At 55.7% G+C, this 16,545-nt stretch overlaps 1 protein-coding gene across 2 annotated transcripts in view; it reads right to left on the reverse strand.

Moving 5' to 3' along the window:
- Window positions 1-16,545, reverse strand: part of LOC140716645 (serine/threonine-protein kinase MRCK beta-like) — a 136,316-nt gene that overhangs the window by 89,608 nt on the left and 30,163 nt on the right. For both annotated transcript variants that reach the window (XM_073029476.1, XM_073029477.1), the window contains exons 3-5: window positions 8,855-8,938; window positions 7,916-8,011; window positions 3,976-4,124 (exon numbers count right to left, since the gene is read on the reverse strand). In XM_073029476.1, the coding sequence (XP_072885577.1) occupies window positions 3,976-4,124; window positions 7,916-8,011; window positions 8,855-8,938 (329 nt within the window). The remainder of the gene's footprint in view (window positions 1-3,975; window positions 4,125-7,915; window positions 8,012-8,854; window positions 8,939-16,545) is intronic.

The following is a 16,545-nucleotide window of genomic DNA, read 5'->3' on the forward strand; positions in this document are numbered from 1 at the left end:
CAAGCTGGCAAACATGAAAGTGGATAGTAAAAGCTTTCTCAAGTATAGGAAAAATAAAAGAGAGATGAGGTGGACATAGAACCACTAGAAAATGAGACCAGAGAAGTAATAACGGGGGACAAGGAGATGGCAGATGAACGAAATGAGGATGTCTTCACTGTGGAAAACACTAGCAGTATACTGGGTGTTAAGGGTGTGAGGGAAGAGAAGTGAGTGCAGTTACTGTTACAAGGGAGTAGGTGCTGAAAGACCTAAAGGTACATAAGCCACCTGCACTCAATGAACTGCACCCTAGGGTTCTGAAAGAGATAGCAGTAGAGATTGTGGAGGCAGTAGTAATGATTTTCAGGAATCTTTGGACTCTGGTATGGTTCCGGAGGATGAGAAAATTGCAGAAGTCACTCCACTCTTTAAGAAAGGAGGAAGGCAGCAGAAAGGAAATTAAAGACCAGTTAGCCTGACCTCAGTGGTTAGGAAGATGTTGGAGTCAATCATTAAGGACGAGGTGAAGGAGTACTTGCTGACACAGGACAAGATAGGACAAAGTCAGCATGGTTTCCTTCAGGGAAGATCCTGCCTGATGAACCTGTTGGAATTCTTTAAGGAAATTACAAGTAGGATAGATAAAGGGGATGTATATTTGGACTTTCAGAAGGCCTTTGACAAGGTGCCACACATGAGGCTGCTTACCAAGTTAAGAGCTCATGGTATTACAGGAAAGTTACTAACGTGCTTAGAGCTTTGGCTGATTGGAAGGAGGCAGCGAGTGGGAATAAAAGGATCCTTTGCCAGTTGGCTCTGGTGACTAGTGGAGTTCCACTGGGGTCGACTTCTTTTCATGCTGTTCATCAATGATTTAGATGATGGAATACATGGCTTTGTTGCCAAGTTTGCCGATGATATGAAGATTGGTGGAGGGGCAGGTAGCGTTGAACGGGTAGGATGCAGAAGGAATTAGATTAAGAGAATGGGCAAGAAAGTGGCAAATGAAATATAATGTCGGAAAATGCATGGTCATGCTCTTTGGTAGTAGAAATAAATGTGCAGACTATCTTTTAACTGGGGAGAAAATCCAAAAATCTGAGATGCAAAGGGACTTGGCAGTCCTTGTGCAGAACACCCTAAACGTTAATTTGCAGGTTGAGTCGGTGGTGAGGAAGGCAAATGCAATGTTAGCACTCATTTCACGAGGTCTAGAATGCAAGAGCAGGGATGTGATGCTGAGGCTTTATAAGGCACTGGTGAGGCCTCACCTTGAGTGTTGTGAACAGTTTTGGGCTCCTTATTTAAGGAATGATGTGCTGGCATTGAAGACGGTTCAGAAGAGGTTCACAAGGATGATTCTGGGAATGAAAGGGTTATCATATGAGGAACGTTTGATGGCTTTAGGTCTGCATTTGCTGGAATTAAGAAGGATTGGGGGGATCTCACCGAAACCTGTTGAATAGTGTAAGACCAAGAAAGAGTAGATGTGGAAAGGATGTTTGCCATGGTGGGGGAGTCTAAGACAAGATAGCACAGCCTCAGGATAGAGGGCTGTCCATTTAAAACAGAGATGCAGAGAGATTTCTTTAGCCAGAAGGTAGTGAATTTGTGGAACTTGTTATCACAGGCAGCTGTGGAGTCCAGGATGTTGGGTGTATTTAAGGCAGAAATTGATAAGCTCTTGATTGGCCACAGCATCAAAGCTTACAGGGAGAATGTCGGGCAGTGTGGCTGAGGAGAGGATAAAAAAGAATCAGCTGTGATTGAACGGCAGAGCAGACTTGGTGGGTCTGCTCCTATGTCTTGTGGTTCTACAGCATTTTTTGTGTGATGCTTCATATAGTGGACCACCTCCAGCCCTTTACCTCTTCCATGTATCATCTCCCAGCTTCTTAGTCCATTTGCCCTTCCTCTCTCCTGGTCACATCAATCCCCTGCCAGTGTTTACTCCTCTTCACCCCTCCCTCCCTTTCAAATCCTGATGAAGGGTCTCTGCCCAAAACGTGAACTATTTATTCTCCTTCAACGATCCTGCTGACTTGCAGAGTTCTCCAGCAGTTTGTGTGGGTTTGGCAGTGGGTAGCCTCCTAGTGACCTTAGTGAGGACAAATACCTCATCATTAAGGTCCCCAAGTTGGGTGACCACTTGGATCTATGACATAGAGCAAAACCTTTGTTCTGTGAAGATGCAAGTACTGGGATGAGAGGGGTACCCTATCCCCCCCAAAAAAATCAATGCATATTCTTTCCAGAGAATCAGAGATGATGTGACAGGATAGATGATGTTGAGATGTTTCCACCAGTGGCAGATTCTTGAATTCGAGGACATAGCTACAAGATTAGAGAGTGCTCATTTTAAATGGAGAACAATTTCTCAAAGAGGGTGATGAACCTCTAGAATTCTGTCCGTCAGGGGACTATGGAGGTTGGGATATTTAAATAGAAGCAGGTAGTTTCTGAAATATTGAAGACTTGGTGTCTCTGGGGAAAGTGGCACAGAAGAGGCATTGACCACTCAAACAGGGGCAGGTTTGAGGAACCTAGTCTTCTGATAAACACAAGAGATTCTGCAGATGCTGGAAATCCAGAGTAATGCACATGAAATGATGGAGGAACTCAGCAGGTCAGGCAACACCGATGGAAATGAATAAACAGTCAATATTTTGGGCTGAGGCCCTTCATTAAGACTGGAAAGGAAGGGGAAGATGCCAGGATAAGAAAGTGGGGTGACGGGAAGGAGGACGAGTTAGAAGGTGATAGGTGAAGCCAGGTGAGTGGGAAAGGTGAAGGACTGGAGAAGAAGGAATCTGATAGGAGAGGAGAGTGGACCATAGGAGAAAGGGAAGATGGATCTGCACCAGAGGGAGGTGATAGGCAGGTGAGAAGAGGTGAGAATCCAGAGTATGGAATAGCAGAGAAGCAAAACATTACCAGAAGGGGAAATCAATGTTCATGTCCCCTATTGGAGGCTACTTAGATAAAATATGAAATGTTGTTCCTTCACCCTGAGAGTGGCCTCATCATGGTGGAAGAGGAGGCTGTGAGCAGACATGTTGGAATGGGGTTAGGAATTAAAATGTTTGGCCACCGGGAAATACAACTTTTGGCGGACAGAACGGAGGTGTTGGACAAAGCAGTTCCCCAACTTATGTCGGGTCTCACCACTGTAGAGGAGGCTGCATCGGAAGCACTGGGTACAATGAACGACCCCGGCGGATTCGCAAATGAGGTGTTACCTCACCTGAGGACCTGAACAGAGGTGAGGGAGGAGGTGAGAAGGCAGGTGTAGCATTTCTGTCGTATGCAGGGATAAATGTGAGTCTTCTGATGTTCTAGGTTGTATCCTTCTCTAACTAACACTGCTCACATCCTGAAGCCCAGCAGTCAGACTCCAGCCTCTGCAACCTCTCCCATCTGCATTCTTTCACTCCTCTGCAACGTTACTTCGAGGTGAAGTTTTCCTCCTCTCTCAGACAGATGCTCCTTCATGATTGCTAGTCCTTCCCGCCACCATTTTGTACTGAATGTTTCCCCTCTTTCATACCAGATGTAGGGACTCGATTCAAGTTGTCAACTGTCCACATCCCTTCACAGATGCTGCCTGACCTTTGAGTTTCTCCTCTATTGCGTGCATTGCTCTAAGCATCTCTCGTGTCTCTGACATGTGCCTGTTTCTGAGGTGATACCAGCTTGGCCACCAAACCTGGTGTTTTCCTACTCCAAATGTGACTCAGTATCCCCCCAGCCAAATCTGGACCAACCTTACCCATCGTACCTCTCCACCTAAATCCAGTTTATTGTGATAAATATCTGATCAGGCATATGAGGATCTGCACCTCCTGTTGGCAAATGAGATGGTCAGCATGGAGACAATGGGCAGAGCGGCCATTTTGCTGTCTGGCTGCATGAATCAGCGTCTGGACTAGTTAGCGCTTTGGGTGATTCTATAGAAATCTAAGTCTTGCTTCAGCCTGAGTGGGCAATCCTCACCTGTGTATGTAGCCAAGGTCATGTACAGAGCCGATGGCCAGCGCAAGTTCCGCGAGGTAAAACCGTGCCATGTCTTCCGGGAATCGATCACCAAACTGGCTCAGTAGTGTCAGGAAATCTCCTCCCGCGTAATAATCCATGATGAAATACTGAAAAGGTGAGGAGGAGACCCAGAAATTTAATACAAAGCCCGTCTGACCAAAAGACAAACAGAAGGAGCGGCATCAGGCCATTTGGCCCATTGCGTCTCCTCCACCATTCCATCATGTTTGGTTTATCATCCCTCTCAACTCTGTTCTCCTGCCTTCTCCCTGTAACCTTTGATATCCCAACAACCTCTGATTTAAATGTACCCAATGGCATGGCCTCCATCATTATCCGTGGTAATAAATGCCAGAGATTCAAGTCTTCTGGCTAAAGAAATTCCTCCTCATAGTTTTATCTGTGGAGTGGACATTCCCCTGTATCACGGCCTTAAATGGTAACTGCTCTGCCCAAGTTCACAAGAAACTGCATTTGAGTTATGGACGTAAGAAGGAGAAACTGTCTCCCCTGCATGGACTCTATCTCCACTTCCTGCTGCCTCTGGAAGACAGCCCTTCCCACAGCAGGCATTCTCTCTTCTTCCACCTCCCACCAGGCAGAAGATAAAAACACTAGCTTGAGGACACATACCAACAGCTTCAGTCCACTGTTATCAAACACTTGAACTGACCTCTTTCCGAACTCCTGATCTCCTGGTCTACCTCATCGCAGCCCCTGCACAGTATGTATCTCCCTGCACTGCACTTTCTCTGTAACCATTCTGAAATCTGCCTTTTCCTGTTGTGCCACTCTGATGATCACGCAGACAAGAGTTTTCCACCGTATCTCAGTACATGTTACAATATGAACAAACGACCAACTGTCGGTCCCATAGGAAGGGGTCTGCCATACAGGACAAACACACAGATGATGGTGAAGTTTCAAAATGTTCTTCCATGTAGAGGCAGAGAACATCCCAAGCAGAGATACTGTAATAGATGAGTTATAGACTCATTCAGCATGAAAACAGGTCATTCAACCCAACTACTGCTTGAGTTATCGAGCACTATAGCTCAGAGACGGGCCAATCTAGTCTGTTTTCCTGCCTTGTCCCATCGAACTGCATCTGGACCATAGGCCTCCACATCCCTCCCATTCGTGTACTTATCCAAACTTCTCTTAAATGTTGCATCCATCACTTCCTCTGTAAGCCCTTTTCATATTTGCTCCACCCTCTGACTGAAGAAGCTGCCCCTCATATTTCCCCTTTCACCCTTAACCCCAGACCTTTAGTTCTATTCTCACCCAACCTCAGTGGAAAAAAGTCTGCTTGCATTTCTCCTATCTTAACCCCTCATCATTTTTATACCTCTATCAAATCTCCCCTCATTCTCCTATCCCAGGGAATAAAGCCCTAACCTATTTAATTTTTCCCTATAACTCGTGTCCCATTTGCCTTTGTTTGCCCATAGCCCTTTAAACCTTTCCTATCGATGTACCTGTCCTCAGTTACTCCCTCTGATACTGATCTCCTTCTGGGTGAAGAATTTGCTTTTCATGTTCCTATTAAATTTTCCCACTCTCAACATAAAACTATACAGTTTAATTCTTGAACCTCCAATCCTTGGCAAACCTATGTGTGTTCACCCTATCCACGTTCCTCATGAGGTCACTCTCTCTCCTGCACTCCAGTGACTAAAGTGCCCACCTGCCCAACCTTACTCCATAAGACAGTCCTTCAAATCCTGGTAATATACTCAAAATCTCATTTGCACACTTCCCTGCATATTTCCAATGGCAGGGTAACCGAAGCTGAACAGAATATTCCAAATGCAGCCTCAACAAAGTCTTGTAGAAATGATTGGCAAGTTGGTTTATTATTGTCATATATACTGAAGTACAGTGAAAGACATACATACAGATTGCAACAGAGCATTGAGGTAGTACAAGTTAGAGCAATAACAGAATGCAGAACAAAGTGTAACAGATAGAGAGGGAGTGCAGTGCAGATAGACTATAAGGTGCAAGGTCACAAGGTAAACTGGGAGGTCAAGAGTCCTTCTTATTGTATTAGGAATCCATTCAATGGTCTTATGGCAACCCTTGAGAATGGTAGTTCGTGCTTCTGCCTGATGATGAAGAGGAGAGGAGAGAATGTCTGGGGTAGGTGGTGTCTTTGGATATATTGGCTACTTCACCGAAGCAGAGGAGACGTGCAGACAGAGTCTTCAGACGGGAGGCTGGGTTCTGTAATGTGTCCACAACTCTCTGCAGATTCCTGCAGTCCTGCGTAGGACAGTTGCTACATCGATCTTCAGATCTCTGGATATTGACAGACAAAGGGCTTGTGAAGAAGAATGGCACTGAGGTAGATCACCATGATCTTACTGAGTGATGGAATAGGCTCAAAGGACCGAATGGCCTAATCTTGTTTCTTTTTTATTATTATTATCTCTTCAGGGGGAGGAAATCAGAGCCAGTCCTCATCCGAGGGTCAGAGGTGGAGAGGGTCAGCAACTTTAAATTCCTGGATGTTATTATTTCAGAGGGCCTGTCCTGGGTCAGTACGTAAGTGCAATTACCAAGAAAGCACAGCAGCGCCTCTACCTCCTCGGGAGTTTGTGAAGATTCAGCATGACATCTAAAACTTCGACAAACTTTTACAGATGAGTGGTGGAGAGTGTATTGACTGGCTACATCACAGCCTGGTATGGAAACACCAATGCCCTTGAATGGAAAAGCCTACAAAAAGTAGTGGATATGGCCCAGTCCGTCACAGGTAAAGCTTCTCCCACCACTGAGGACCTAGACAAGGTGTTGTCGCAGGAAAGCAGCATCCATCATCAGAGACACCCACCACCCAGCTCATGATCTTTTCTCTTTGCTGCCATCGGGAAGGAGGGACAGGAGCCTCTGGACTCACATCACCAGGTTCAGGAACATCAGACTCTTGAAATAGAGGGAACTTCAGTCAACTTCACTCGCCCCATCGCTGAACTGTTCCCACAACTTATGGATTCACTTTCAAAGACTCTTCATATCATGTGCTCGATATTTATTGTTTATTTATTTATTGTTATTATTTTTTTCTCTTTGTATTTGTACAGCCTGTTGTCTTTTGCACACTGGTTGAACGCCCAAGTTGGTGTGGTCTTTCATTAATTCTATTGGGTTATTGTTCTGTTATGGATATATTGAGTATGCCTGCAAGAAATGGATCTTAGGGTTGTACATGGTTGTAAGTAAAACACAGGTATCAAAAGTCACCTGAAGGAAGAGTATGAAGATCTCTTACTGGGTTTACCCGTCAACCATTCTGACCTGCAGTCGCCTCCTGAAGACAGTGCAGGCTCGGACTCAGACTGCGGTAGTGAGGGAGGTCTGCACTGTTGTAGGGACACTACAGAAGTAGCAGTGTAGTCAGGTACCCCAGCTGTTGGCTGAAATACTGAATCAGTGTTGGCTGATGTTGTTGAACGGAGAATGTGATTCTCACTGTGATGGCAGTGAGTGAAGACATTCCAGACAGGAGAAACTGCTTGGTGACAAACTCTTCAGATTCAGATTCATTATCACGTGTACTTGTGTCAACAACTAGCACAACCCAAGGAACAAAACACACAAATAGCTGGAGGAACTCACATCAGGCAGCATCTACAGAGAAGAATAAACAGTCAATGTTCCAGGTTGAGACCCTTCATCAGAACCAGGGATGTACAGGGGTCTGCCTGCAAACATTCTGTGGCCAAAATAGCATGCCCACAACGTTCGACACAACACAGAACAATACAAGCACCAACAACAACAACAACAAGAAAACAAGCCCCTTCCCCACCCTCTCACACATGCACAGACAGGCCTCTAACCCCAGAACAGGTGAACTGCAGGCACCCCCGGTCCTTGGCCCCAGACTTACCAGGTGATCCTCATCCTGAAAGGCAAAGTGGAGCTTGGTAATCCATCGACTGTCCCCATTGACCAGAATCTCGCGCTCCTCATGGAAACGGGCAGTCTAAAGACATGGAAGCTATTAGCTGATTTAACCAAAAACTGGCTCCCTGGTGCTCCAGATTCTGATTTCTATTCCAGTCTGTTCTAGGGAGCCAATTCAACAACCATTTGCCATTCTGTGGTAATTAGCTCTCTCACTGACCAAAGCCCAGGTTGGGTTCAAAAGCTGTTCCTCACGTCAGTTAGGAGCACAAGCAGATTGCTGGAGGAACTCAGCAGAACAGGCAACAACGTGGAGAAGAAAGAATAAACTGTCATCATTTCAGGCCAAGACCCTTCATCAGAACAATCTGGTCTTTATAAGGGGTTCCAGCCCGAAACGTCGACTGTTTATTAATTTCCATAGGTGCTGCCTGACCTGCTGAGTTCCTTCAGCACTTTGTGTGTGTTGCTTTGGATTTCCATCATCTGCACAACCTCTTGCACTCCTCATTTCAGTTAGCAGCTATTCATCTTATCACAGCCCACATCTTAAAGGTTTTGTTAGCGAATGACAGCACTGTGTAGAGAGAACTTTACTCTGCACCCATTTATTTTTATTTCAATATAACCCACAGAGGAAACCAGAGCACCCGGAGGAAACCGGAGCACCCGGAGGAAACCAGAGCACCCGGAGGAAACCGGAGCACCCGGAGGAAACCAGAGCACCCGGAGGAAACCGGAGCACCCGGAGTAAACCAGAGCACCCGGAGGAAACCGGAGCACCCGGAGGAAACCCCATGTGATCACAGGGAGAATGTGCAGACAGAGAAGACAGAACCTGTTCTGTAAAGTGATGTGCTCACTGCTGCACTACCCTGTCGCCCATTTGGGATGGGCAATGCTACAACCCAGAGGTCCCTACCGTCTCTTTGCTTAACATGTCCCACTTGTTCATCCTCTTCATTGCATACACGCGATCGGTGAACTTCAGCCTCACCACTGCAATCTGTCGGGAGAGAGAGGGAGCATAGGTCCACATCAGCACTCTGCACAACTCCCCACTGCCCACTGCCCACTCTGCACACCTCCCCAGCTGCTGACTGCCCACTCTGCACACCTCCCCACTGCCCACTGCCCACTCTGCACACCTCCCCACTGCCCACTCTGCACACCTACCCTCTGCTCACTCTGCACACCTCCCCACTGCCCACTCTGCACACCTCCCCAGTGCCCACTCTGCACACCTCCCCACTGCCCACTCTGCACACCTCCCCACTGCCCACTCTGCACACCTACCCTCTGCCCACTCTGCACACCTCCCCAGTGCCCACTGCCCACTCTGCACACCTACCCTCTGCCCACTCTGCACACCTTCCCAGTGCCCACTGCCCACTCTGCACACCTACCCTCTGCCCACTCTGCACACCTCCCCAGTGCCCACTCTGCACACCTACCCACTGTCCACTCTGCACACCTCCCCAGTGCCCACTGCCCACTCTGCACACCTCCCCAGTGCCCACTGCCCACTCTGCACACCTACCCTCTGCCCACTCTGCACACCTCCCCAGTGCCCACTCTGCACACCTCCCCAGTGCCCACTCTGCACACCTCCCCAGCTGCCCACTGCCCACTCTGCACACCTCCCCACTGCCCACTCTGCACACCTCCCCACTGCCCACTCTGCACACCTCCCCAGCTGCCCACTGCCCACTCTGCACACCTCCCCAGCTGCCCACTGCCCACTCTGCACACCTCCCCACTGCCCACTCTGCACACCTCCCCACTGCCCACTGCCCACTCTGCACACCTCCCCAGCTGCCCACTGCCCACTCTGCACACCTCCCCACTGCCCACTCTGCACACCTCCCCACTGCCCACTGCCCACTCTGCACACCTCCCCAGCTGCCCACTGCCCACTCTGCACACCTCCCCACTGCCCACTCTGCACACCTCCCCACTGCCCACTGCCCACTCTGCACACCTCCCCACTGCCCACTCTGCACACCTCCCCACTGCCCACTGCCCACTCTGCACACCTCCCCAGCTGCCCACTCTGCACACCTCCCCAGCTGCCCACTCTGCACACCTCCCCAGTGCCCACTGCCCACTTTGCACACCTCCCCAGCTGCCCACTCTGCACACCTCCCCACTGCCCACTCTGCACACCTCCCCAGCTGCCCACTCTGCACACCTCCCCAGTGCCCACTTTGCACACCTCCCCACTGCCCACTCTGCACACCTCCCCACTGCCCACTCTGCACACCTCCCCACTGCCCACTGCCCACTCTGCACACCTCCCCACTGCCCACTGCCCACTCTGCACACCTCCCCACTGCCCACTCTGCACACCTCCCCAGCTGCCCACTCTGCACACCTCCCCACTGCCCACTGCCCACTCTGCACACCTCCCCAGTGCCCACTTTGCACACCTCCCCAGCTCCCCACTGCCCACTCTGCACACCTCCCCAGCTCCCCACTGCCCACTCTGCACACCTCCCCACTGCCCACTCTGCACACCTCCCCAGTGCCCACTGCCCACTGCACACCTCCCCAGCTGCCCACTCTGCACACCTCCCCAGTGCCCACTGCCCACTCTGCACACCTCCCCAGTGCCCACTCTGCACACCTCCCCAGTGCCCACTGCCCACTCTGCACACCTCCCCAGTGCCCACTCTGCACACCTCCCCAGTGCCCACTGCCCACTCTGCACACCTCCCCAGTGCCCACTGCCCACTCTGCACACCTCCCCAGTGCCCACTCTGCACACCTCCCCACTGCCCACTGCCCACTCTGCACACCTCCCCACTGCCCACTCTGCACACCTCCCCACTGCCCACTCTGCACACCTCCCCACTGCCCACTCTGCACACCTCCCCAGCTGCCCACTCTGCACACCTCCCCACTGCCCACTGCCCACTCTGCACACCTCCCCACTGCCCACTCTGCACACCTCCCCAGCTGCCCACTCTGCACACCTCCCCACTGCCCACTGCCCACTCTGCACACCTCCCCAGTGCCCACTTTGCACACCTCCCCAGCTCCCCACTGCCCACTCTGCACACCTCCCCAGTGCCCACTCTGCACACCTCCCCAGTGCCCACTGCCCACTCTGCACACCTCCCCAGTGCCCACTCTGCACACCTCCCCAGTGCCCACTGCCCACTCTGCACACCTCCCCAGTGCCCACTGCCCACTCTGCACACCTCCCCAGTGCCCACTCTGCACACCTCCCCACTGCCCACTGCCCACTCTGCACACCTCCCCACTGCCCACTCTGCACACCTCCCCACTGCCCACTCTGCACACCTCCCCACTGCCCACTCTGCACACCTCCCCAGCTGCCCACTCTGCACACCTCCCCACTGCCCACTGCCCACTCTGCACACCTCCCCACTGCCCACTCTGCACACCTCCCCAGCTGCCCACTCTGCACACCTCCCCACTGCCCACTGCCCACTCTGCACACCTCCCCAGTGCCCACTTTGCACACCTCCCCAGCTCCCCACTGCCCACTCTGCACACCTCCCCAGCTCCCCACTGCCCACTCTGCACACCTCCCCACTGCCCACTCTGCACACCTCCCCAGTGCCCACTGCCCACTGCACACCTCCCCAGCTGCCCACTCTGCACACCTCCCCAGTGCCCACTGCCCACTCTGCACACCTCCCCAGTGCCCACTCTGCACACCTCCCCAGTGCCCACTGCCCACTCTGCACACCTCCCCAGTGCCCACTCTGCACACCTCCCCAGTGCCCACTGCCCACTCTGCACACCTCCCCAGTGCCCACTGCCCACTCTGCACACCTCCCCAGTGCCCACTCTGCACACCTCCCCACTGCCCACTGCCCACTCTGCACACCTCCCCACTGCCCACTCTGCACACCTCCCCACTGCCCACTCTGCACACCTCCCCACTGCCCACTCTGCACACCTCCCCAGCTGCCCACTCTGCACACCTCCCCACTGCCCACTGCCCACTCTGCACACCTCCCCAGTGCCCACTTTGCACACCTCCCCAGCTCCCCACTGCCCACTCTGCACACCTCCCCAGTGCCCACTGCCCACTGCACACCTCCCCAGCTGCCCACTCTGCACACCTCCCCAGCTGCCCACTCTGCACACCTCCCCAGTGCCCACTCTGCACACCTCCCCACTGCCCACTGCCCACTGCACACCTCCCCAGCTGCCCACTCTGCACACCTCCCCACTGCCCACTGCCCACTCTGCACACCTCCCCAGTGCCCACTTTGCACACCTCCCCAGCTCCCCACTGCCCACTCTGCACACCTCCCCAGCTCCCCACTGCCCACTCTGCACACCTCCCCACTGCCCACTCTGCACACCTCCCCAGTGCCCACTGCCCACTGCACACCTCCCCAGCTGCCCACTCTGCACACCTCCCCAGTGCCCACTGCCCACTCTGCACACCTCCCCAGTGCCCACTCTGCACACCTCCCCAGTGCCCACTGCCCACTCTGCACACCTCCCCAGTGCCCACTCTGCACACCTCCCCAGTGCCCACTGCCCACTCTGCACACCTCCCCAGTGCCCACTGCCCACTCTGCACACCTCCCCAGTGCCCACTCTGCACACCTCCCCACTGCCCACTGCCCACTCTGCACACCTCCCCACTGCCCACTCTGCACACCTCCCCACTGCCCACTCTGCACACCTCCCCACTGCCCACTCTGCACACCTCCCCAGCTGCCCACTCTGCACACCTCCCCACTGCCCACTGCCCACTCTGCACACCTCCCCACTGCCCACTCTGCACACCTCCCCAGCTGCCCACTCTGCACACCTCCCCACTGCCCACTGCCCACTCTGCACACCTCCCCAGTGCCCACTTTGCACACCTCCCCAGCTCCCCACTGCCCACTCTGCACACCTCCCCAGTGCCCACTCTGCACACCTCCCCAGTGCCCACTGCCCACTCTGCACACCTCCCCAGTGCCCACTCTGCACACCTCCCCAGTGCCCACTGCCCACTCTGCACACCTCCCCAGTGCCCACTGCCCACTCTGCACACCTCCCCAGTGCCCACTCTGCACACCTCCCCACTGCCCACTGCCCACTCTGCACACCTCCCCACTGCCCACTCTGCACACCTCCCCACTGCCCACTCTGCACACCTCCCCACTGCCCACTCTGCACACCTCCCCAGCTGCCCACTCTGCACACCTCCCCACTGCCCACTGCCCACTCTGCACACCTCCCCACTGCCCACTCTGCACACCTCCCCAGCTGCCCACTCTGCACACCTCCCCACTGCCCACTGCCCACTCTGCACACCTCCCCAGTGCCCACTTTGCACACCTCCCCAGCTCCCCACTGCCCACTCTGCACACCTCCCCAGCTCCCCACTGCCCACTCTGCACACCTCCCCACTGCCCACTCTGCACACCTCCCCAGTGCCCACTGCCCACTGCACACCTCCCCAGCTGCCCACTCTGCACACCTCCCCAGTGCCCACTGCCCACTCTGCACACCTCCCCAGTGCCCACTCTGCACACCTCCCCAGTGCCCACTGCCCACTCTGCACACCTCCCCAGTGCCCACTCTGCACACCTCCCCAGTGCCCACTGCCCACTCTGCACACCTCCCCAGTGCCCACTCTGCACACCTCCCCACTGCCCACTGCCCACTCTGCACACCTCCCCACTGCCCACTCTGCACACCTCCCCACTGCCCACTCTGCACACCTCCCCACTGCCCACTCTGCACACCTCCCCAGCTGCCCACTCTGCACACCTCCCCAGTGCCCACTTTGCACACCTCCCCACTGCCCACTCTGCACACCTCCCCACTGCCCACTCTGCACACCTCCCCACTGCCCACTGCCCACTCTGCACACCTCCCCACTGCCCACTGCCCACTCTGCACACCTCCCCACTGCCCACTCTGCACACCTCCCCAGCTGCCCACTCTGCACACCTCCCCACTGCCCACTGCCCACTCTGCACACCTCCCCAGTGCCCACTTTGCACACCTCCCCAGCTCCCCACTGCCCACTCTGCACACCTCCCCAGCTCCCCACTGCCCACTCTGCACACCTCCCCACTGCCCACTCTGCACACCTCCCCAGTGCCCACTGCCCACTGCACACCTCCCCAGCTGCCCACTCTGCACACCTCCCCAGTGCCCACTGCCCACTCTGCACACCTCCCCAGTGCCCACTCTGCACACCTCCCCAGTGCCCACTGCCCACTCTGCACACCTCCCCAGTGCCCACTGCCCACTCTGCACACCTCCCCAGTGCCCACTCTGCACACCTCCCCAGCTGCCCACTCTGCACACCTCCCCAGTGCCCACTCTGCACACCTCCCCAGTGCCCACTGCCCACTCTGCACACCTCCCCAGTGCCCACTGCCCACTCTGCACACCTCCCCAGTGCCCACTCTGCACACCTCCCCACTGCCCACTGCCCACTCTGCACACCTCCCCACTGCCCACTCTGCACACCTCCCCACTGCCCACTCTGCACACCTCCCCACTGCCCACTCTGCACACCTCCCCAGCTGCCCACTCTGCACACCTCCCCACTGCCCACTGCCCACTCTGCACACCTCCCCAGTGCCCACTTTGCACACCTCCCCAGCTCCCCACTGCCCACTCTGCACACCTCCCCAGTGCCCACTGCCCACTGCACACCTCCCCAGCTGCCCACTCTGCACACCTCCCCAGCTGCCCACTCTGCACACCTCCCCAGTGCCCACTCTGCACACCTCCCCACTGCCCACTGCCCACTGCACACCTCCCCAGCTGCCCACTCTGCACACCTCCCCACTGCCCACTGCCCACTGCACACCTCCCCACTGCCCACTCTGCACACCTCCCCACTGCCCACTCTGCACACCTCCCCAGCTGCCCACTCTGCACACCTCCCCAGTGCCCACTCTGCACACCTCCCCAGCTCCCCACTGCCCACTCTGCACACCTCCCCAGTGCCCACTGCCCACTCTGCACACCTCCCCAGTGCCCACTCTGCACACCTCCCCAGTGCCCACTGCCCACTCTGCACACCTCCCCAGTGCCCACTCTGCACACCTCCCCAGTGCCCACTCTGCACACCTCCCCAGCTGCTCACTCTGCACACCTCCCCAGTGCCCACTCTGCACACCTCCCCACTGCCCACTGCCCACTGCACACCTCCCCAGCTGCCCACTCTGCACACCTCCCCACTGCCCACTGCCCACTCTGCACACCTCCCCAGTGCCCACTTTGCACACCTCCCCAGCTCCCCACTGCCCACTCTGCACACCTCCCCAGTGCCCACTGCCCACTGCACACCTCCCCAGCTGCCCACTCTGCACACCTCCCCAGCTGCCCACTCTGCACACCTCCCCAGTGCCCACTCTGCACACCTCCCCACTGCCCACTGCCCACTGCACACCTCCCCAGCTGCCCACTCTGCACACCTCCCCACTGCCCACTGCCCACTGCACACCTCCCCACTGCCCACTCTGCACACCTCCCCACTGCCCACTCTGCACACCTCCCCACTGCCCACTCTGCACACCTCCCCAGCTGCCCACTCTGCACACCTCCCCAGTGCCCACTCTGCACACCTCCCCAGCTCCCCACTGCCCACTCTGCACACCTCCCCAGTGCCCACTGCCCACTCTGCACACCTCCCCAGTGCCCACTCTGCACACCTCCCCAGTGCCCACTGCCCACTCTGCACACCTCCCCAGTGCCCACTCTGCACACCTCCCCAGTGCCCACTCTGCACACCTCCCCAGCTGCCCACTCTGCACACCTCCCCAGTGCCCACTCTGCACACCTCCCCACTGCCCACTGCACACCTCCCCAGCTGCCCACTCTGCACACCTCCCCACTGCCCACTGCCCACTGCACACCTCCCCACTGCCCACTCTGCACACCTCCCCACTGCCCACTCTGCACACCTCCCCACTGCCCACTGCCCACTACACACCTCCCCACTGCCCACTCTGCACACCTCCCCACTGCCCACTGCCCACTCTGCACACCTCCCCACTGCCCACTCTGCACACCTCCCCAGCTGCCCACTCTGCACACCTCCCCACTGCCCACTGCCCACTCTGCACACCTCCCCAGTGCCCACTTTGCACACCTCCCCAGCTCCCCACTGCCCACTCTGCACACCTCCCCAGTGCCCACTGCCCACTGCACACCTCCCCAGCTGCCCACTCTGCACACCTCCCCAGCTGCCCACTCTGCACACCTCCCCAGTGCCCACTCTGCACACCTCCCCACTGCCCACTGCCCACTGCACACCTCCCCAGCTGCCCACTCTGCACACCTCCCCACTGCCCACTGCCCACTGCACACCTCCCCACTGCCCACTCTGCACACCTCCCCACTGCCCACTCTGCACACCTCCCCACTGCCCACTCTGCACACTTCCCCACTGCCCACTGCCCACTGCACACCTCCCCACTGCCCACTCTGCACACCTCCCCAGCTGCCCACTCTGCACACCTCCCCACTGCCCACTCTGCACACTTCCCCACTGCCCACTGCCCACTGCACACCTCCCCACTGCCCACTCTGCACACCTCCCCAGCTGCCCACTCTGCACACCTCCCCACTGCCCACTCTGCACACCTCCCCAGCTGCCCACTCTGCACA

The sequence above is a fragment of the Hemitrygon akajei genome, chromosome 25 (assembly GCF_048418815.1).
Source record: "Hemitrygon akajei chromosome 25, sHemAka1.3, whole genome shotgun sequence".
NCBI classification, from domain to species: domain Eukaryota; kingdom Metazoa; phylum Chordata; class Chondrichthyes; order Myliobatiformes; family Dasyatidae; genus Hemitrygon; species Hemitrygon akajei.